Here is a 22,429-nt window from a genome sequence, read left to right as displayed (position 1 = left end):
TTCCAAGAAATTATGAAAGTATGTAAAACAAGAAATATATATAGTATTTTACATTATATTTTTAATAACATCAAACAGAGAAAGCTTTTACATCATACATGCCTTTAAGAAAAGTTTTTTCGGATATATTATTTTATCCAACATAAGTCTTAAGTATTTTGTTAGTAATGATCTTTTAATGGTTGCTAAAAATACGACTTAATAAAATAAATTTTGTTAAGTAATAATCTTTAAAAATGGTTGCTAAAAATACGACCTAACCAAATGAATTTTGTTAATTTAAACAAAGAAAACTTATTTGTTCATGCTAAAAATACATAAAAAGTATAAATAAAGCATTTTATAAAACTAGCAAGAAATACTTATACCCCATGTATACTGTATAGAATATATGTTATTGATTGATTGGTGCAAAGACGATTTTATTTGTACTAACTCACTCACTCACAGGAGTGCAGAGTAAAGTGTGCTGCCGCACACACACACACACACACGTAAATTCTCTCTCCACAGTTTTCTTCTCTTAAAATATCAAATACATTTTCTTGATATTAGGTGTTTTCATTGTTTTTTTGGTATATTTAAACAAATATAAAAAAATATGGCACTTAAATGCATTTATTTTAAATTTACAGCTTAAAATTATACCAAAATAAACATTTTGTACTTTTCGAAAACATGTTCATAATACATCAGTCTTGAAAATATTGGATTTTTTAAAAAGTGAAATTATATCCTTTAATTGCTTCAAACAAATTTAACTTAACAAAATTTGTTATTATTTTACCTAAAGAATGATAAAAATGCATTTTGAAAAGAAATTGTTGTATTTAGATAATGTTTATATATCGTATATATGGCGTTGCACGTTCTCATTTAATCTTATTTACTTTAAATATTAGTCAATTCAAATAGATTCATTACACAAATATGTCCTATTTTAAGAAAAGAAATTTTATGTGATTTTATTATGTAAATTATTCATTAATACGTTGTTGTATGTAAAGCAATCTTCCTTAATTTTCAAATATTTAAAGTTTTTTTTATCTTTTTAGAGTAAAGAAGCATTATAAAAATTTGTCTTTGAATATTTTAATAAGTATGTAAAAAATTTGTATTTGTACAATGTACCTATTAAATTGTGATTTCTTTATTTTCTAAGTAAAATCTAAATACCTAATAGAAATAGTTTTTTTTTCAGACTTGGTCGGGTCTTGAATGACCGATAGTTTGTGAGAATGCCTTTAGCTAGCAGAGCAAGGGTCTACGCCAATGTTAACTCTCACAGGTAAGATACCCACAGGGGTTAGGCTAACAGAAACTTGAAAGATTAATTAAAAATTATATTTAATAGCCTTTGTTTTTCTGTGTATAAATATGCATTTTATTTTGATATGGTTTCATAACGGAGGGCAACTTTTATCACAATTTCTCCCTCATTCTCTGTTTAATGTTACATTCATACACGAAATAATAAGATTATCAACCCATAAATCAGTTAATTTTTTCTGTTACGCACGCTGCTTTGACCTTAAATAATATTTTTCTATTCAACATTAAGTTATGGATTACTTCATTTGTTACCCTTACCATGAGGTGCACGCACGTAGGTTATGGTTTTTATTTTCTTTGTTTATACTACTGAATTTATAATCGTTTTCTGTTTATTTTGGTACATATCTTCCCTTCATTTAAATATATAAAATATAGCAGGAGTGTATATTCTGCACAAGATTTATTTTTTCCCCGGCTACAAAATTTTTAATTTCCCCCCCCCCCTAGTTTTTTCTTACCAAGTAGGGGGGAAAATGAAAAAATATTTAAAAGAATTCTATATTTTATTTATTTTATACCTCCTACCACACATTTTTTTAGTTTTTTTTTACCAAGGAGGGGGGGAAATGGAAAAAATGTTTTTAGTTTTCTTAATTTTTACATTTTTTTCCCTCCAACCACTTATTTTTTATTCCCCCCCCCCCCCCCTGAGCCGGGGATCCCATGTAGAATATACACCCCTGAAACATAGATAGATTCATTTATATACACATACACAGAAATGAGCTTAAATCTCAGAGTTAGTGACATGCTCAGCGATTCACTTTGGGACGGGTAAATCATTAGGGGAGTTAAAAAAGGGGAAGGTAGTGTTTTTAATATTTTGTTAAAGAGGGGTGTTGTGACCCCGCCCCCCTGCGCACGCCACTTGATATAATAGTGACTATTTTTATCAGTTATCATAGAGCAAGACTCTAACTATACGTCTTTATATGACTTTCTTAACTATATGAACCTTTATTTTCAGGCCACGGGAATATTGGGACTATGAATCACATGTCGTGGAGTGGGGAAATCAGGTAATTCTTATTTCTAGCCGTGATGGTATTCCAAGGTAGTTATCCCAAGCAATATATTACGGATGAATCCTAGATTCTCATTTTTGGAGAAAAAAGAATAAAAAATACATTTACTTCAATTGATCTTCCAAGTATCTGTTTAAGGGAAGATATTTATGATTTTTTTTAGCTGTTTAAGATGATTCTAAGTTTACTAATCAAATATTTAAATTACGAGATCTCCTAATGCAGTTTTAATATTATTTAATTTAATTTTAGGATGATTATCAGCTGGTCCGAAAACTTGGACGCGGCAAATATTCAGAAGTTTTTGAGTCAATCAACATAACTACTAACGAAAAATGTGTCGTCAAAACCTTGAAACCAGTTAAAAAGAAGAAAATCAAACGCGAAATAAAAATTCTTGAAAATCTTCGCGGCGGCACGAACGTGATCACGCTGCACGGCGTGGTCAAGGATCCTGTGTCCCGGACGCCGGCTCTTATCTTCGAGCACGTCAACAACACCGACTTCAAGCAGCTGTATCAGACGTTAACCGACTATGATATACGCGGCTACTTGTACGAATTGTTGCGGGCCTTGGATTATTGTCACAGCATGGGTATCATGCACAGAGATGTAAAGCCGCACAACGTGATGATTGATCACGAGAATCGGCGTTTGCGACTGATTGACTGGGGACTTGCAGAATTTTACCATCCAGGACAGGTACAACAATTATCTTCTACCAAACAGCTTTTATTTTATTAGATCATGTCAAAGTTTTACATTTAGCAATCTAAAACTTTACTAGGTAGCTTTTTAATTTATACTAATGAAAAAAACACCTAATAGTGATACGAATGGATATAATATGGACATATTATTTAGGAATACAACGTCCGCGTGGCATCTAGATATTTCAAAGGTCCGGAACTGTTGGTAGACTACCAGATGTATGACTACAGCTTGGATATGTGGTCATTGGGCTGTATGCTAGCCTCTATGATATTCAGGTAAGTAGATATTAATTCTCGGTTAAGAGATAGATCTAGGGATCTTAAGGAATCAGACATTTTAATAATACCCAACCCAATGATGAGTAACAAAATTATCCCTCCTATTTATAAAATTATAAGTTGAAAAAAATGGGACACTACAAGTTTGCAACCAAATAAAATACAATCACAGTACTCAAAGTTTTTAAGCTAACGAATAACATAGTGTGATTATAAAACCTTTTGCACCTAGATATTTTAACGTCCAATGTCCCCTCCATCCCTTGGTAGATAGTTTAATTCCAGCAGGCTGAATAGTCATTTTTAAACCATAAATATTGTGCGTGTAAGAATAATTGTGCACAATATGAAGCAGAATTGTTATACCTACAAAAGACTTAATATTATACAAAAACTTTAAAAAAAAGGTTATAGTTTTTCATTGACAGCATTGCCTATATTGAAAGAAAAAACAATTGAAATTAATTGTTATATTTGTGTGGAAAGGCAATAGGCTTAAAGGTAGGTTTATATGTATGCCTTAGTTGCATAATCTAATAATTCTTAATTTCTTTATGGAATAATACACGGCAGCGATGTTGAAAAGAGACTATCCAAGGAAAAACACACAGCTCAATTTGTAGGAATATATTTCGATTAAATCACATCTAATCCTTGTCAACCTTCACAAAATTAACCATATTTCATATATTTATAGTAAAATCAGATACATATTTTGAAAAAAAATTAGGTTATTTTAAAGTAATTTCATTATTTTGTATTTGTTTTTAGAAAAGAGCCTTTTTTCCATGGGCATGACAACTACGACCAGCTGGTGAGAATAGCCAAGGTGCTGGGCACAGAGGAGTTGTACGAGTATCTTGACAAATACCAGATAGAGCTGGACCCCAGGTTCTCAGACATTCTGGGAAGACACTCCAGGAAGAGGTGGGAGAGGTTTGTGCACAGTGAGAACCAGCATCTTGTGTCTCCTGAAACTCTCGACTTTCTTGACAAATTATTAAGGTAAAAAATATATAATACTTATATAGTTTGTTTAATAAAATAAGAATGCGTTTCTATAGATTTTAGACGTTTTTTAGGCTGTGAACTTGGCATCACAATTTTTTCATCTGTTCAGAATTACAGTTTCAAACCCTTGCCATAAAAAAAAACTTTTCTTGCAGGTATGATCATCAGGAACGTTTGACAGCCATGGAGGCCATGGAACACGCTTACTTCTACCCTGTAGTCCAGGATCATGGAAGGATCTCCAACATTTCAAACTCGCCGACCGGCGGCGGGTCCGGCATCCAGCAGCCAGTTCCTTCCTCACCCATTCTTTCCCCCAACAACACTTTGACCCCGGCTAACCCCGACGGAAGCCAGCCAAATCCTCAGTAACCTTCTCCCTAACTTTGTCTCCATCCCATCACGTTGTCCGCCGCCCCTCCGCCACAGTTGGTGCTGTTATTATTACAGTATCTCCGTAGTTATGTAGATGATTGACCGACCACCGCAACACGTCACATAATCCTACAGCAACAACACAAAACTCACACATAAGACTTATCTCCCAGCTGTAAATAGTGTCTCATACTGAATTAACATCACCATTTTCCTATCCCATGCTTTATGGTAAATTAATACAATAATTTACCAGGGCTTGAACATGGTCTTGTTGTGATGTGACTTCAGTTTGAAAGCCATTATGTTCATTTATTTTTTACTTGTGTACACTCACCTCAACATATTAGGTGTATTGTAACGTTACAGCTGTAGCGCGTCATGTATTTCTTTTTTTGGATATTAAAAATACAAGTCATTTCAATTGGGTATTCAGTGATATCATTAAGCTAAAGAATCATTTAAATAGCCGACAATTTACGGGACTTGTTACTTAAGTTATTCTTGTCAAGACTGAATTTAGATATATTAATAGTTCTTAAATATTTCATTCTTAAAAATAAAGTATCTGCTTTTCTTTATAGAGTTGTTTGCTATTTGACTGTTTTTTTGCTGCTTAATATTAGCTAAGAAGGTTATTTATCATTTCGTGTTAAAAACTATTAAATCTTGCAAGGTCTGATATTGTTTCATTATTAAGGTTTTTTAAACATTAGCTACCAAAAATTATCTTCATAAAATGCTAAATAATTTTCTAGGCTTATTTATCGCTATTATTTGTACATTAAAAATGCTCGTATGGTAATCATTTTACATAATGACACACGCGCTCCTACTGTTCTTTAGCTGAATTTTTAATCAATAATCATTCTTATTCAGCTAAACAAAACTTAAAAGTTAGTAAACATAATGTAAACCTATTATTATAAATATATAAAGTGTAGTCAGTATTCCACTTGTTAAAACGGACAAGAAATTAAACATTTTAGAGTAGTGACATCAGCTCAGAATGCTTCTTTATACTTGATTAAGTTAATAATACTTTACTAGGGTTAGGAATACATGATGTTATAATTATTATTAAATGTATTCACTAGGAAAACTAAATTCACGTGTATTTTTATTAAATATTATTTTTTAATTAACCTTTTTGCATATGTTTTAAGAACTAAAAAAATGCTTTTTGTTAATTATCCTAAAGGAATAAGTTAAAATTTGCTTAAAACAATAACTATAGTTAAATTACATTGCTACTAAAAATAAAACTGCATTGCCTAATCTTTGTGCTAAGTAACAATAAATAATAAAGATACATTGAAATTCACGATAGTAATTATTTATGAGAAAAAAAGCGATCATTTTAATAACATCTTATGATCATAAATGTTTCTTCTAAATTGTTCTGTTTTGCGTCGCATTTGTATCTTGAAAAACCTAACAACTTGCCTGCCATACAGCTAGGTAGCAAGGACTCTTTTACTTGTTAATGTTAACAGAATGACCTCTTATTATTGTACATGTGCATCTACATATGTGCGTGTACACATTTGACCTCTCGCATTTCACAGGGTCAACTTGTTAGAGGTGTGTGGTGCATGGATGTGTGTTGATATTTGTTTCATATGACAGTAGATAGATAAATACAAGGATACGAGAGAGAGAGAGAAAAAGTTGAGAGAGTGAACGTGAAAGAATGAATATGGAATGTTAAGAATGGTTTGACGATGTTAGTGGTGGTAAAGAAAGTTATTTTCATCTGGTTTATTCATTCATTTGGACTGCTTAGCATGATAGTTAAGATAAAATCACCATCATTTTGTCATTCTAAGATAAGTTTTACGTTTCAAATCTATCTAAGAATATAAACATAAAATCTTTATAAAAGTCAGCTAACCTTACATTGCACTTAATGATAAAAGAAATATTGAAATTGTTGTTCATCTTTGGAAATGTTTTTGTAAAATAATTAAAAATAAAATTGATATCCTAAGTGGACATAAAAACTTATTTATAACTAATCTAAAATAAATGATAATTTACCAGCCAGTCTGTAAATTTGGATATTAAATAAAACTTTTTTTTCCCTTTTTCTTACACTTTTGTAGCTTTTCTCTCGAAAACTCTTCAAAATTTTCAATTAGTTACATTTTCACCGTTACTATTTTACAATTCTTGAATAATAAGTGTTTTGAAAATTTATAGTATTATTTCTTTAAGGTGTGTGAAAAAGGCAAAAAACGACATATTATTTAGTTTATACTAATGCAATTTAATACATCTTAAATGGAATTAATTTCATATACTTCATTAGATTTATTATTGTGTTTCTACTACTTTTTTTTATTTGCCTTTATAGGAATCCTAGCATCTTTATATTATCATATATTATATCTTAGATCTTTTGTGATTTTATTAGTTTTTGCACTAAAAAAATGTTTAAAACTTGTTTTGATTCCCATAGAATTAAGAGAATTTATCTCTTCCCAGATGCTTGTGTTTCATTAATGTTTTTATTTCAGAAAGTAAACAACAAACAAAGAAAAATATATTTATATAATGACAGAAACAACAGGACAAGATCCTTCACCCAAGAATGACACCGCCTTACAGATTCCAACCATAGCGGGGAAACTGGATGAAACCTCCAGCAATAAAACAAATGGAAAGAAAAAAGTTCCACGGAAAATTTTACACTTTTCTGACGGAGTCCTAGAAGAATACAGCACAGATGAAGAAGAAGAGGTAATTTTTTAAGGGGAGGAACCAGGGTTCCGGAGCCGGGAGCAGCAACATTTTTGGTGGAGCCGGATCCGGAGCCGTATTTTTCGTTAAAAACGGCTCCGGCTCCAGATTAGCCAAAAGTGATTTTTTTAAAGTAATAATATAATTTGGCAACGGTCTATTTCCATATAATAAACTGAAAAACTATTGTTACTTAACAAATACACACACATCCTTCTACTTTTATAAAGCTTTAATCAAATAAAAGCAAAATATTTTATATTATTTATTTTATTTTATCAATTTCAATAATGAACAAAAGTTAATATATTAATTTTAAGGTAGGAGCCGGAGCCGGAGCTGCATCAAAATTAAACGGCTCCGACACCCTGGGAGGAACAGTTATTTATCGCATCGTATTATAAAAAGCTTTCCGCGGATATAAAAATGTACAACTCTAAGATTAAAACTAGTCTTTTTTTAGCCCTCTCTCTCTGTAGCCCTGATATGACTAAGACACGGGCTAAAAATACTGGTTTTAATCTTATGATTTTTATTTTATTATTAATAGAAAACTGGATATAATACGATACATGATATTTCAGTATAGCTTAGAACCGGTTCTAATCCAGCGGATATTATTCGGTTTCGAAGCCATATAGGAAAACACTGGATTAAAATTATATCGATTAATAGTTTATTAACGATTATTGTTTAAGTTCGTCTGTCTGAAGCAGGGTGCCGGAGCCGTATAATTTTGATGCGGCTCCGGCTCCGGCTCCGCGGAGCCGTATTTGGAAATACGGCTCCCGGCTCCGGCTCCAGCTCCGGCTCCGGCTCCTACCTTAAAATTAATATATCAATTTTTTTTCATTATTGAATTTGATAAAATAAAATAAATAATATAAAATATTTTGCTTTTATTTGATTAAAGCTATATAAAAGTAGAAGGATGTGTGTCTATTTGTTAAGTAACAATAGTTTTTCAGTTTATTATATGGAAATAGACCGTTGCCAAATTATAATATTACTTTAAAAAATCATTTTTAGCTAGTCCGGAGCCGGAGCCGTTTTTAACGAAAAATACGGCTCCGGATCCGGCTCCGGCTCCACCAAAAATGTTGCTGCTCCCGGCTCCCGGCTCCGGCTCCGGCTCCAGAACACTGGTCTGAAGAAAGCTATTTATGCTGTTTCAACTGCCCATGATGTTTCTAGATATAATAAACACTTGGTCTTACTGGATCGTGTTCCTCATCATAACTTTTTTTTAAACGTTTCCAAGAGCACTTATTAACTAGATTGCATTCAAAATATCCCCCTCCTTCTGTCTTGGCTGAATGAATGTTTTCCTTTGAAGGCTAGGTTAGTAGGTATGCTATGGGAAAAGTAAAAGATTTTTTACACATCGGTCTCTTTTGTTATTTTTAAAAAAATTAAGAGGGGGGGAAGTTTTGACACATTTGCGTAAGTATAGGCTTTACCTTTGGACTGAGAGGATAGGTTATAAAAGAAAAAATCATTCTTTTATGATGAATTTTCCCAAGTTTTAAGATTTTGTGGATAGGCCTCCGGTTAAGGAGCTGCAGGCCTCCAGGTTCAGGAGCTTGAGGCCTCCAGCTGGTCCCTGTACAGTTAAAAATATAAATTAATTTTTTTAAGAGATAGAGGTCAACTTATTAAACAAAATATGCATCTTTTTTTCAAATATTTAAATAACATTTAGAAATATGCATATTTTGTCATATAAAATAACCTCTAACTCTTAAAAAAAAAAAAACATTTTGATTTTGATTTTTACCTGTCGTGTCCACAGGCCACATTGAGGCCTGCAGCTCCTGAACCTGGAAGCCTATCTTAAAATCTTAAAACTTGAGAAAATTTATCACATAAGAATGATTTTATCCCTAATAACCTATCCTCTCAGTCCAAAGATAAAGCCTATACTCACTGTTTACGCAAATGTGTCAAAACTTCCCCCCCTCTTAATTTCTAATTGAAGGTTGAAGAAAGTAGTGGGAAAGAGGTAGTTGACCCCCGATCCCTGACCTGGGCTCCCTGGCTGTACTGGAGAGCTTGGTCTGCAGGTATATTTTGTGGGCTGTCTTTTCACTTTTATTTTAGTGGTAATTTAAAGTTTTTACAGGAGTGTATATTCTGGACAAGATTCATTTTTGCTAAAAAATAATTCATGTTTTCCCCCACTAGTTTATTCTATGTTTCAATACTGGAGTTATAATTTATTTTATGCTATCCGACCAAATTCTTAGTAAGTGGATATCTAAAATAACCAAACAATGGATTACTATGGCAGGTGTCTTACGTTTATAATCCGACCTTTTTTACATGTCGTGGTTTGTTATTTATTAATCACTTTAATGATTGCTTGTCTCATAAGATAGTTCTATAATGTTAATCTTTTTACAAATACTAATCAGCCTACAGAAAAAAAGGGGGGGCGAAAGTGACACTTTTTGAAACCAAAACTAAAAGTCAAAGGAACTCAACTAAAAAAAGAGTTACAGGTCTGACATTTTGCATGGCAGTTGCTTTATAGGGGTAAAATATGGAACTGTGAAGAAACGGCGGCGCAACCGCCGAAAATCGCCGAGAAAAGGCAACAAAAATTACGGCGGGAAACGGCGGTTTTCGGCGGTTGCGCCGCCGTTTCTTCACAGTTCCATATTGTACCCCTATAAAGCAACTGCCATGCAAAATCTCAGACCTGTAACCCTTTTTTTAGTTGAGTTCCTTTGTTGACTCTTAGTTTTGGTTTCAAAAAGTGTCACTTTCGCCCCCCCCCTTTCAATAATATCTTTTGTCTATTTTAATTTTAATTGCCAATAAAAATATTTAATTGGATTTTTTTTATAGTAACTACATATCAAATCTAAATAACTATCATATTTTTATATATAAGAATCAAAAAGACATTATTTTTTCACAACAATATAATCATAAAAACAAGAATGAGAACATCCATAAAAGCAAAACTCTGAAAGCAAATGGTAGGACAAAAGAATATTAACATTAATAGAATGTTAAAACCTAAGCAGATTATAAAAAGTAGCAAAATTGCGTAAACAAAGGATTCTGTACATTACAATGTAGGACCTTCTAGTAACGATTATAGAGTTGCTGCGCTTTCAAAATAGTACTTAACTTTTACAGGAATCATCATGCCAAGTTTAAAATCGTTGGGACAATTCTAATATGCTAAAATTAACGATAAGAGCTATCCTTTCGGACGGAAATACCCTAATCAGCGTTGCGGAGCCGTTTGATTTTGGTGCGGCTCAGGCTCCGCGGAGCCGCCTTTGAAAATGACGGATCCGGATTTGGCTCCGGCTCCGATCTAAAGTCGAGAAAAACTCAACATATTTTTTTTGGCAAGTCTATTTTTGACTTTTGAAGGTTTTAAAAGTTCAATTTTTGATAAAAGGGGCATTTGCACACGAAAAAAGAGAGTTACATTTTTTAACGAAAATAACGGCTCCAGCAAAATATTGCGGCTCCTGGCTCAGGCTCCACAAAGCTGACCCTAATTATCGAATAGCTACGCTTTAGAGTAACAATATCCCTGTTTATTTAGGTGGAAACGTCGTGTCTGTTCTAGATACAGTTGGAGAAAAATTAGCTTGGTGGATGGGAATAACGAGTCCTAAATATTATTATGAAATACAGGTTTGGTCCTTTTTTTAGGATTTTCTTGTAGCGTGGCTACTCAATAATTGTACTTTTTCGATATTTCTATCCGTAACGTGGGAAATGGGATTTTTTGGATACTATTAAAGATAGATTGCTGAATTTTTGGAGATGAATTGTTGTATCAAACTATTAAGCATTATTCTTTTATAGTATAAGAAGTTCTTATGTGCAAACAACGAAAGATATTTACCAATGTGTAGTTTTTAATTAGTTTAAAATTTAGACACCCAACCCAATTTCACGGTTATAAAAATTAATATGCTATGTACTATGTTACCCGCCTATTTATATGGATTTACTTCTTTGATTTTATATTTCATTGTGTCCAAAATAATCCTTTAATAGGAGGCAATTAGAATGAAAGAGGAAGAGGAAAAACGCAGAAAAGAGGAGGATGCAGAAATGTCTGGCTGGCAGGAACAGCCAGGTTCCAGTCCTGTCCAGCCCAGATCAGACCAGCCATCTCCAGAGGAAACGGCTAGTACACAGCCATTAGCTGACAAATTAGCACATACTAAATATGAGTCTATTAATGATTCAGTTTAAAATTAATTTACGTATGCTCTCATTAATTTTTGTATTAAAATATGCACAATTTATTCTTATAAATGGTGTAATCACTTATTTTTTATTTTGGGCCCCCCAAAAAACTAATTTTTAATCTGTTTTTAAGAACTTACCTTTATTGTTCTGTGCATTTATAAATTTACACAACAAAATTTACATGACACATCGAATACCTAGTAAGAGGAAGGGGAAGTTTTGACACATTTGCGGAAACAGTGAGTATAGGCTTTATCTTTGGACTGAGAGGATAGGTTATTAGGGATAAAATCATTCTTATATGATAAATTTTGCCAAGTTTTAAGCTTTTTTGGTTAGGCCTCCAGGTTCAGGAGCTGCAGTATTCCAGGTTCAGGGGCTGCAGGCCTCCAGGTGGTCTCCAGACAGGCAAAAATGAAAAAAAAAATTTAAAGAGTTAGAGGTCAACCTATAAAACAAAATATGCATTTTTTTTAATGATATTTACATATTTAAAGATAAAAGATGCATATTTTCTTTTATAAGTTGACCTCATACATTTCAACAAAAATTTAATTTTTATTTTTACCTGTCCAGATACCACCTGGAGGCCTGCAGCTCCTGAACTTGGAGGCTAATGCAAAAAATCTTAAAGCTTGGGAAAATTTATCATATAAGAATGATTTTATCCCCAATAACCTATCCTCTCAGACCAAAGATAAAGCCTATACTCATTGTTTCCGCAAATGTGTCAAAACTTCCCCCCCTCTTAAACACATGTCGCATATGAACATAAGAAAAAAACTTCTTGAAAAACTAATTTTTGACGCTTATTTTCGGTTAGGTTAGCCCCGTAGGAAAGCTAGATACGTTTTTTTCTTCAAAAAAAAATTTAACAAGGAAGGGGGATTTCGTTGATCCACCTTTGGGTATGTGTGGAAATTACCTAAATTATTTGTATGATAAAACCATATAATTGACAAAACCCATATTTTTTATTGTTTCCTTATTTTAATAGTATCTAGTGTTAAATATAAATCCACCGTGCCTTTATTCGTGATTCCTTAAGACGTTCTGACTCAGTTTGATATCATCTACACAAAAATTAGGACTATCATGGTTTCAAACTGATAGAACGTTTCTAGTCAATCTTGCATATTATTATTAAAATTGTGATACTGTATAAAGTAATAAAAATCAGGACCAGATAACTAGAGTTTATTTTAAACACGTCAGTATTATATTACTAAAAACATATATGTATATTTATATATAAATGGTTAACTCACAAACAAAAGACAGGGGTGTATATTCTGCATAAGATTTATTTTTTTTCCCCGGCTACAAATTTTTTTATTTCCCCCCCCCCCCCCCCCCCTAGTTTTTTCTCTCCAAGTAGGGGGGAAAATGAAAAAATATTTAAAGAACTCTATATTTTATTTATTTTATCCCTCATACCACACATTTTTTTAGTTTTTTTTCTCCAAGGAGGGGGGGAAATGGAAAAAATGTTTTCAGTTTTCTTAATTTTTACATTTTTTTTCCCTCCAACCACTTATTTTTTATTTCCCCCCCCCCCTTAGCCGGGGATCCCATGCAGAATATACACCCCTGACAAAAGATGAATTTGCCATTTTTTGATTTTGTCACAATGTTCTATAAAGATTTATTTTTTATCTTTTCAATAATGATTAGGTTGTAAAATGTTTAATTCGGCATTTCTTAAAGTACATAAACCAAATACTTTTTCTTTTAGTGTGATATTTGAGCTTTAAACATATTGTATATTATATTCAAAATTTAATCAGCTTTTATTATAATTTGTTATTTATTACCATATTTGATCAAATTTAACATACAATTTTCAGAGAAGCAATATGGGTGATGTAGCAGCGGCAGTTCTCGCGGCTGAGGCCGAAAAGGAAAGAAATTTGCCCTCCATCGTGGTCGAAAAACCCTTAGGTATTCTTTTAAAAACCAAGAATCTTAGTTTTATTAACAATACTTTAATTATTTTTTTTTATGAGAAAAGCAAAAGAATAACTGCTAAATTCAATAGTTTTATGCTATTTCATACTTAAATAAATTGAGTAGTTGCAATTAAAGTAAGTTTGGTTGATATAATAACAACATTTATATTTAGATTTGGAGTTGGATCTGGGTAACATGCTAGCTATTGATAACAACCAGATAGAAACATCTAAACTAGAAGATATGTAAGTTCACTTTTTATATTATAATAAAAAATATAATTTAGGCTTATTCTTATTTTAGTGGTGCATGTTTTTGTTCGAGATTTTAGAGTTTTACATATAATAGTTTTTCTGTATAAGAAGTATTCCTATCGCATAGAATTTTATTGAATCATTAATCAATATTTTACCAGAGAAACTAGAGATGCGTACCTGACGGAGCTGGCCCGCGACAACACACAGATCCTGATCAACGCCATCTGGCAGCTCCCCACCCACAGGGTGGAGGAGGTTGTGGTTGCAACCTTTCCACCACCAACTTACAAGCTTCCCAGAGAGAAACCTCTACCTGAACCCAAAGCAGAGACTAAATGGGAGAAATATGCTAAAGAAAAAGGTATAAATCAAGAATATGAAAATAGTTCAAGTAAAGGGCTCTGTAATCTGTAGTATTTTATTCTCTCAAATAGTTTAAAAGTGTACGTTTATTGTTGAATTGTTAAAAAAGACAATCATTTTAAGTAAAAATATGTTATAGTAGTTTTAGAGTAAAAAGATTTTTTTTTAAAGGTCGTTCATTTAATTTTCTTGCACTTGATAAGAGGCAGATAAAAATTATTTAGATTACATAACATACTTTTTAGTAAAAAAACACAACAAATTAAAGCCTTATAAATTACTAAAATTTACGCAGTCACAATAATTTTTTTTTATCTTGCAATATAAGAAGAACTTTAAATTAACAATTAACATGGTAAAATCATATGAAGATACTTAGTTATAATTTTTAACGTACTTTTTACAAAAATACTGGTATGACGCACAAGTTTTATTCAATGATCGATATATTTTTGTATTGTTTTGTGTATTAATGGCACTAAAAATAATCTTGGCATTTCATGTAACTTCACTTTGGGGTTGAAATCAGAAAATACTGGTTATAACAAGTTACAGCTATTACACTATCCTTTTATATAAGTAAGAGTATGTATGTGAGTCTATATGTACCGAAGGGTCTCCGGTATGCACCGATATGGTTCTCCTTTACAGTAAAGTTTCTCATATAACCTGGGAATGTCTAAAACTATTTGGGGGAGGGTACCTCCACTTTTTCATGAGTAATCGACCCTGGAAGGAAATACCGTTGTGGACAAAATTATGTTTATTTCAGGTATTGTTAAAAAGAAGAAGAAGGACCGAGTTGTTTGGGACGAAGTTGTCAAACAATGGGTTCCTCAGTACGGTTTTAAGAAGAAAGTTGTTGAGGATCAGAAGAATTGGTGCATACCTATTAAGGTTAATTAGTTCTTTATAGAAACCATGACTAATCAACAACGTAGGGCCTGGACGTTTTGGCACATAATATATAAGAGTTTCTAATTGGCATCTGAAGGAAGTACATATCTGTGCATGATACAATTTGTAATTCAAAATTAAATATAAATTTAAATTCATAAGTTATTTAATTCAAAATGTGTATATTTCTATATTAAAGCAACTTCATGTACTTAAAATCAGTTTTTATTTAAATACATATTATTTCTTGAAACTAAACCTAAATCAGTTTTCACTAACAAGTTGTATCATTAAATAAATACCTTTAATTCAACAGTATTTTGCTCTTAAGATTAAATATTATATAGTTAAGTATATTACACAGTAACTAATATCTGTTTAGGAAACTGCAAATCCTATCCTGAACCCCCATGAGGCATTGGAGAAGGAGAAAAGTGAGCGCAAAGCCAAGAATGAGTTGCAGAGGTTGAGAAATCTTGCCAGAGCAAAGAACATTAATGTTCCGACAGTTGGTGTGGTCACACCTTCTGATGCAACAGCTATTAAAACCTCATATAACCCTGCTGACGACTTGCAACAGAACGCTGAAATTGCACGCATCTCCACGGCCAGCCTTGGAAAATTTCAGCCGCGGCTTGGCAAAAAGTTGGAGAGTACTGCGAAACCTAAGGCGAAAAAGCGCAAGTTTGAATCAAACACATGGGACAGTAAGGAAGAAAAAGAACGCAATATGGGCATTTTACAAAGTCTCACCAACAAAAAGTCTCAAATCGATCTTAACATGGCTACCTCGGTTGCCAAGAAAATTCGGAAAGATGAACGAGATGGCGACGGAGAAACGGATAAGCAACAGCCAAGAAAAGGCAAGAAAGGAAAGGGTAAAAGAAGTAAACCAGAGTACCGTAAAGGTGGCAGCAAAGCAATTGGCAAGAAGAAGGTCGGTGGAAAATCATCCTTTGGTGGCAAATCTAAAGGGAAAAAACGATAAAAAGAATGTTTGAGAAATTTGTTATTTTTTTTCAGAGAAAAATGCGATGTCATAGAGTCCAGTGCGTGTATGGCACTGTTACGGGTAAATCTCAGTCAATAGCTGAGCAAATTTATAACGAGCTAGTCAGCAAAAAAGTTGAGGTTGGTACTTGATATATTTCTTGAACATGTTTTTATTTGTTAATTTACTCATTTTTAAAAGCGAAGCTTTTCTATAATTAGGGTCCGTCCGTCCGCAACGGATAGCTTTTTTCGTTAATTTAGGCATGTTAGAATTGTCCTATCGATTTCAAATTTTGCATGGTGGTTCCTTTAGCAGTTAGGTACGATTTAGAAAGCGTAGCAACTCTATAATCATTACCAAAATGTCCGTACGTCCATTTTAAACATGTTGATTTTTTTACTTTTTTAACATCAAATTTTTATGTGATCTAATCATCGGATTGATCTGATTTTTGTTATATTGATTCCTGGGACAACAAAGTATAATGTAATAAACAAAGCAACTCTATAATTAAGTCCTAAAAATGTAAGTATGTCCATAAACATTATCCTGTATCAAGCAGTTTTTTAACAAATTAACTTACAATTTTGCTTTGACTCTTATACATATATATTAGGATTATTCAGTTCTGAAACTATACAAGTGTTAATGTCCGTTTGTCCTACCGTTTCAGTGCTTCGCTTTTATGGATGTTGTCATCCTTGTTTATTTACATTTAATTAAAAGTAGCATATTTTATAGCTGTTTTTTTCTCTAAAGTATGATTTAAACTGGAATATAAACTAAACTTTGATATTCCACTGAAGGTTGATTTGTATTCATTTGAAGAATTTGGCAAAAGTTGGAGCTTAGACGACTTGGACACTTTGATTATTGTCAGTTCTACAACCGGGGACGGCGAACAACCCGAGGTATTTTTTTTTGCTGGTGATCTATGATTACTAATTTTCTAAATGATTCTCATGTATTAATAAGATACAGCAAGGTGATCTGAAGGATTATTTTTGGTATGAGCTTCGCACTTTCAGCGGATTATTTCGACCTTAAAGTTATCCCCGCAATCCTAAACAGAGCTTACTTATAATACCTAACTTTGATTGGAGTTTTACAGGTGTCCCATTTTATTCCACCCTAATGATATACCCAAAAAAAGTGAGATGTTAAGGAAATTCTATTCAGAGATTCATTAGGTAGATGATGAGTGTATGTAGTATTGAATGTATCTTTTATATTTCAGGCGCTAACTAAATTTTGGAGAAAATTGAGGCCAAAAACTTTATCGAAAGATTTTCTGTCTCACATTAACTTCACTATTCTTGGGCTTGGAGATACAAATTATAATCAATTCTGTAATGCACCCAAGAAACTCAGAAATAGATTAAAGGAACTAGGTAATATTTTTATATTTAGATTCATGAATTGATGAATGGGATATACGTGGATTATATTGACAGGGGTTAATTTGTCGTTTCTTTAGCTTGCTAATATGGACCTTATTTATTGGTCAGTTTGTTAAGAAGGAGGGGAGGAGATGGGGAAAGGAGGTGTTTGCTGCATCTTGATAATAATATTGTCTAATAAATGATTTAAATCTCTCTACAGGTTGTTCAGAATTTTATCCCCCTGGATGGGCAGACGACGGAACTGGATTAGGAATATTCATATAAAACAATTTTAATATTTCGGACAATTTTGTAACAGGAATGTTAAAATCCGTTAAAACCAACTACAAAATTACCCTTATTCATTAATAAATGTTTTTTTTAAATACTTAAATAGTTATTTCTCGCATCGTATTATAAGCAGCTTTAGGTAGATATAAAATGTACAATGTACAAGGTTAAAACCAGTTTTTTAGCCCCGAAATGCCGAAGGTACGGGCCAAAAACTGGTTTTAATCTTACGATTGTACATTTTATCAGGGAGTAAGGGAGGGGACAATGGATCGAATATTCAATTTTTAGGAGTCTCAGACTTTGGGGACTGGCTTAAAGGGAATGTGCAAGAATTTAGCAGTTTCTGACTGAGTTTGGGGACTTGCGCATAGAATGCCGCTACTCGTTATGTATGTTTTGAATATTGCAGACGGGGAGAAGGGATAAGGGAAGTGGGGGGAAGGGAAATAAATACTCGTTGTGTTAGTTTGGAATGTAGCAGACGGGGAGAAGGGAGAAGGGAGGTGGGGGAAAGGGGCAAGGGAAATAAACAGAATAAAAAGGGGCAGTCATATTCTTGCTAGCAGCTGGCCGGGTCCAATAATCTTTTAATATAAAAATCACGACAAAAAACCTCAATATATTTCATCAAAAACAAGTTGTGATTTCACTTTACATGACGCTATGGAAATCTATTATTCAATTAACAATCCCTTTATAATTTCCTACAAATTTATTGGATTTAACTGGATTTCATGCCCTTTCTTTGATAACTCTTATATTGAATTAATTGCCCATTGTCCCCTCCCTTACTCCCTGACATTTTATATTTATAGAAACCTGGATATAATACGATGCAGACATAATTTTTTTTTCTCGTATTGATGAGAACCGGTTCTAATCCAACGAATATTAATAATCGGTTTCAAAGTAATGTAGAATATCTTTAGATATTCAACAAAATGTTTGAATGGAAATTCTCCGAATTGATAGTAAATATTACTGAAAGTTAGTTAGGCTAGTTAAAAAAATCTGAATAGAATTAACTATATATACAGTCTGATATAACAAGGATGGTATAAGTTATTCAGTGTATATGAACTGTGATAAGGAAATATAACTTGTTTGGTATAAAGTTTATATTCTTATCTCCTTCTCTTTCTGTTAAATACTGATACCAGCCTGTCTAGTTTGAATGGAAATTCTACGGATTGATAGTAAATATTACTGAAAGTTAGTTAGGAGAGTTAAAACTTAAAGCCGAGAATTTTTACCATTATGAACGAAATATTAAAATGAATGTTTGACAGAAATTGTTGTTGAGCCTTGGATGAACGGACTTTATCCTTCCCTTAATGCACATCTTCAGGAAATTATCAATTTAAGGAAATATAGGGACATTTGTCACCAGCTAAGTATTATCTAGTAAGAATGAAGAAAAGGAAAACAAGAAAAAGTTATTTATCGCATCGTATTATAAACAGCTTTCCTCGGATATAATAATGTACAATTATAAGATTAAAATTGGTTTTGTTAGCCCCGAGTCTGAAGGCACGGTCTAACAAAACTGGTTTTAATATTGTGATTGTACATTTTTAAATTCTACGAAAACTGGATATAATACGATAAGATACATTTTTTTCAGTATGGTTTTAAAAAGTTTGACTGGTTAACCCTTAGTTTGCATAACTTTCGGAGAGGACACTTTTGTTGAAAAATATTCTACATCCTACTTTTCTGCTAGTTATGCTTATTTAAAAAAAAAACTATATAGTAATAGTAGTCTTATGGTGTATTATTATTTTTTTTGTTTTGTTTAATTATTTGTTTGATGAAAATAATTCCCATATAAACTTAAAAAGACCTTAATTTGATAATGTAAAATAACTTAGGGAGTAACTGTAACTATTGTAGAAGATCTTGATAACAGTAATCAGACAATTGAATCTCAAATATCAGGTCCGCCTTGTGTCACAATGGATTCTACCAGCACAATAACTCCCCAGCTGGATAATATTAGCCTCCAGGAAGATACAATTGTTAGTCTAAATTTCTCTAGCAAACTTGCCAAGTTAGATCTTGATCTTCCTAGTCTTCCTGCCAGATATATTGAGATTGATTATAGTGATGATAATCATACACAACAACAAACTGCATTTCAAAACAACTCTAAACTTCCATTTGCTGTCGGTGACTTGACAAATGCTCGTGTTATTAGCAACGTGAAATTAACAAGTACAGATGCTGTGAAAGCTTATATGGAAATGATCCTGGAGATTGATGATACCTGGGACTACATGCCTGGTGGCTCATTTGGTGTCTGTTGCCATAATGACGATCAAGATGTTTCTTTCCTTATTAGGTACTAGCGGCTTCGCCCCTAGCTTCTAGGGGCTTTGCCCCAAGAGGTTTGATCAAACCAATTTTTCGTATTTTAGATTTAAAAGAAAAGTTGGTACCTATTATCCTCTTAGAAAATTTTTTATTCAATTTTGAAAATTTTAGTAAACCCCCCCAACCCCGACAGCGAACTATGAACTCTGGCCGCAGCGCTCGGCTCTCTAGCCTGCCTAGCCGCAGCGCTCGGCCCCCTTGCCTGCCTAGCCTAAAACCTAACATAAAATAGTTGTTCGACGTTGTTCGGGGGGGGGGGGGGGAGTTGGGTACTCAAATTTCCAAAATTGAAAAAAAAAGAGGATAACGCCGAAAAATTTGTCCTTACATATATAATGCTCATTTTCTTTCTTATTTTTAGTCGACTGAAACTAGAAAATGTGATCGACAAATCCTGCACCGTCCGAATCCTAGCAGATACCAAGAAGGCAAAGGCTAAAATACCCGACTACTTGCCCTGCCAAGGAGCTTCTGTTCGTAACATACTTAAGACTTGTCTTGATATTCGAGGTGTTCCAAAGAAGTTATTTCTTCGCTCCTTGGTGGATTATACTACGGACCCGAAAGAAAAGCGTCGTTTAGAGGAGCTTTGCAGCAAGCAGGTTAGAGCTTAATTTTTTATTTAAATGACAATTGGTAATGGATTATTTTATAAAATTTGATGGTAACTTTTAGAATCAGCATTCGTATTAAATTTGTTTTCTTTAAAGAAAAAAAGAAACTCTAACAACAGCATTAAAGAAAAAAAACTGATAAAAAATATTTGTAAAGACATTGCTTACATACCACTTTCCTAAACTTGAATGAATTCTAGGGAGCAATAGAATACATGAGCTTAGTACGTGAACAGAATCTCTCATTTCTCGACGTTCTCTCAGCCTTCCCCTCTTGTTTGCCTCCAGTTTCTCTTTTGGCTGAACACTTGACCCGCCTGCTGCCACGACCCTACTCAATGTCTACCTCCCCCCTATCTACGGCAAACCAGTTTGGCTTTGTGTACACAGTTGTGGAAAGACCTAAGCCAGGGCTGTGCACTACTTGGCTTTCAAACCTGCAGCCAGCTGTAGCTGATGGTTCAGGAAATGATTTTGGCCGGGTTCTTGTGTATCTACGGGCACCAACAGATTTCCGCGTACCGGATGCGCCAGATGCTAGGTATATCATGGTTTGTGCTGGCAGTGGAATTGGTCCGTTTCTAGCATTCTTGGAGCATAGAAAACAGTTGGATATAAAGACTGGATATACCTGGCTTGTCTTTGGATGCAGGCACAAGGGTAGAGATGATCTCCATATTGATAAACTGAATTCTTTTCTTAAGGAATAGTTATGGACTAAGTAAAAAATATCAAGTTTCAAAACATTACCTTTTTAATTATTATTTTCCCTAAAGTGTGGGCTAAATCACGTTATCAAGCCACTTAAAATTAACCAATTAAACGTAGAGAATTTTTATTGTTTATAAGTTTTAGCACTAGCTTAATCAAAAGTTTAAGTAGAATTTTAACATTTGCTATAGTAAAGCTCATAACTATTGACCGCTAGGATGGATACCTGAACGAACTATCCATAGCATATTCAAGAGAAGAAACTGTCAATACACGTGCTAAATACGTCCAAGATGTTCTTCTAGAAAGTTCAGATAGAGTTGTAAAACTACTAACAGAGGAGAACGCTAGTGTGTTTGTGTGTGGTGATGCCAAGAATATGGGTAAAGGAGTTTATGATGCATTTGTTACAATCATGTCGAAGGATGAAAATAATGGCTCGGAAATTATGAAGAACTTGGTTATGGATAAAAGATATAAACAAGACTTGTGGAACTAATAATTATAGTTTTACATGTAGTGTCATACTATTTTTTCACGTTTTCTATGACTTGATATAAAAATTTAGTCCCAATTAGCTTAATATTGTATTACATACTAGCGGCTTCGCCCCTAGCCCCTAGGGGCTTTGCCCTAAGAGGTTTTATCAAACTAATTTTTCGTGTTTTAGATTTTAAAGAAATTTTTTTTTAGATTTTTTTTTTGGGGGGGGTTATTTTTAACTTTTTGGGGGGTTAGGGGTGTCCCATCCCCCAAGAAAATAGTTATAAACCTTTCCGGGACCTATGAGAAGCTACTCTGTAAAGGAGAACCCGATCGGTTCAGCAGTTAGCGAGATCCTTCGCTACAAACAAACAAACAGACAGACATAGTTCTACTTTGTATTA

The 22,429-nt window shown here is 33.2% G+C and overlaps 4 protein-coding genes across 27 annotated transcripts; all 4 read left to right on the top strand.

The window, feature by feature from the left end:
• The first annotated feature begins 1,157 nt into the window (after positions 1-1,157).
• On the top strand, positions 1,158-7,282 carry CkIIalpha (casein kinase II subunit alpha). Of its 24 annotated transcripts, none has more exons than XM_080155835.1 (8): positions 1,158-1,288; positions 2,303-2,354; positions 2,613-3,062; positions 3,225-3,349; positions 4,124-4,357; positions 4,519-5,088; positions 6,730-6,788; positions 6,992-7,282. In XM_080155835.1, exons 1-6 carry the CDS (start codon positions 1,239-1,241, stop codon positions 4,733-4,735), a joined length of 1,128 nt encoding a protein of 375 aa, XP_080011961.1. In that variant the 5' UTR covers positions 1,158-1,238; the 3' UTR covers positions 4,736-5,088; positions 6,730-6,788; positions 6,992-7,282. The 24 variants fall into 24 exon arrangements, with proteins under 24 accessions (XP_080011961.1, XP_080011962.1, XP_080011958.1 ...); XM_080155836.1 differs by having other exon boundaries at positions 6,730-6,839; positions 6,956-7,282; XM_080155832.1 differs by having other exon boundaries at positions 6,658-6,784.
• LOC145315765 (uncharacterized) lies at positions 7,229-11,775 on the top strand. Its single transcript, XM_080155842.1, has 4 exons — positions 7,229-7,480; positions 9,459-9,543; positions 11,049-11,140; positions 11,510-11,775. The coding sequence occupies exons 1-4, from the start codon at positions 7,295-7,297 to the stop codon at positions 11,708-11,710; spliced, it is 564 nt and encodes a 187-aa protein (XP_080011968.1). The 5' UTR covers positions 7,229-7,294; the 3' UTR covers positions 11,711-11,775.
• A 1,756-nt stretch (positions 11,776-13,531) lies between these two features.
• On the top strand, positions 13,532-16,193 carry LOC145315763 (uncharacterized). Its single transcript, XM_080155839.1, has 5 exons — positions 13,532-13,648; positions 13,830-13,902; positions 14,073-14,275; positions 15,050-15,174; positions 15,557-16,193. Exons 1-5 carry the CDS (start codon positions 13,564-13,566, stop codon positions 16,160-16,162), a joined length of 1,092 nt encoding a protein of 363 aa, XP_080011965.1. The 5' UTR covers positions 13,532-13,563; the 3' UTR covers positions 16,163-16,193.
• LOC145318157 (methionine synthase reductase) lies at positions 16,176-22,146 on the top strand. The gene is made up of 9 exons (XM_080159503.1): positions 16,176-16,305; positions 16,975-17,079; positions 17,406-17,559; positions 17,771-17,821; positions 19,134-19,193; positions 19,717-20,185; positions 20,579-20,819; positions 21,032-21,538; positions 21,760-22,146. The coding sequence occupies exons 1-9, from the start codon at positions 16,204-16,206 to the stop codon at positions 22,039-22,041; spliced, it is 1,971 nt and encodes a 656-aa protein (XP_080015629.1). The 5' UTR covers positions 16,176-16,203; the 3' UTR covers positions 22,042-22,146.
• The last annotated feature ends 283 nt before the right edge of the window (positions 22,147-22,429 follow it).

The sequence above is a fragment of the Acartia tonsa genome, chromosome 4, assembly GCF_053477335.1.
Source record: "Acartia tonsa isolate MP-2025a chromosome 4, ASM5347733v1, whole genome shotgun sequence".
In the NCBI taxonomy this organism is placed as follows: domain Eukaryota; kingdom Metazoa; phylum Arthropoda; class Copepoda; order Calanoida; family Acartiidae; genus Acartia; species Acartia tonsa.
The sequence above is the reverse complement of the archived record's forward strand: the minus strand, read 5'-3'. Positions and strand labels throughout refer to the sequence as shown.

Bases quoted from the DNA above. Each gene is read 5' to 3' on its own strand.
- LOC145315765 (XM_080155842.1), top strand. From the start codon at position 7,295: ATGACAGAAACAACAGGACAAGATCCTTCACCCAAGAATGACACCGCC. The intron at 9,544-11,048 runs GTATATTTTGTG...CTGTTTATTTAG, and splicing joins CTGGAGAGCTTGGTCTGCAG to GTGGAAACGTCGTGTCTGTT. The intron at 11,141-11,509 runs GTTTGGTCCTTT...ATCCTTTAATAG, and splicing joins AATATTATTATGAAATACAG to GAGGCAATTAGAATGAAAGA.
- LOC145318157 (XM_080159503.1), top strand. From the start codon at position 16,204: ATGCGATGTCATAGAGTCCAGTGCGTGTATGGCACTGTTACGGGTAAA. The intron at 20,820-21,031 runs GTTAGAGCTTAA...AATGAATTCTAG, and splicing joins AGGAGCTTTGCAGCAAGCAG to GGAGCAATAGAATACATGAG. The intron at 21,539-21,759 runs TAGTTATGGACT...ATTGACCGCTAG, and splicing joins TGAATTCTTTTCTTAAGGAA to GATGGATACCTGAACGAACT.
- CkIIalpha (XM_080155837.1), top strand. From the start codon at position 1,239: ATGCCTTTAGCTAGCAGAGCAAGGGTCTACGCCAATGTTAACTCTCAC. The intron at 1,289-2,302 runs GTAAGATACCCA...CTTTATTTTCAG, and splicing joins GCCAATGTTAACTCTCACAG to GCCACGGGAATATTGGGACT. The intron at 3,063-3,224 runs GTACAACAATTA...CATATTATTTAG, and splicing joins AATTTTACCATCCAGGACAG to GAATACAACGTCCGCGTGGC.
- LOC145315763 (XM_080155839.1), top strand. From the start codon at position 13,564: ATGGGTGATGTAGCAGCGGCAGTTCTCGCGGCTGAGGCCGAAAAGGAA. The intron at 13,649-13,829 runs GTATTCTTTTAA...ATTTATATTTAG, and splicing joins CGTGGTCGAAAAACCCTTAG to ATTTGGAGTTGGATCTGGGT. The intron at 15,175-15,556 runs GTTAATTAGTTC...ATATCTGTTTAG, and splicing joins ATTGGTGCATACCTATTAAG to GAAACTGCAAATCCTATCCT.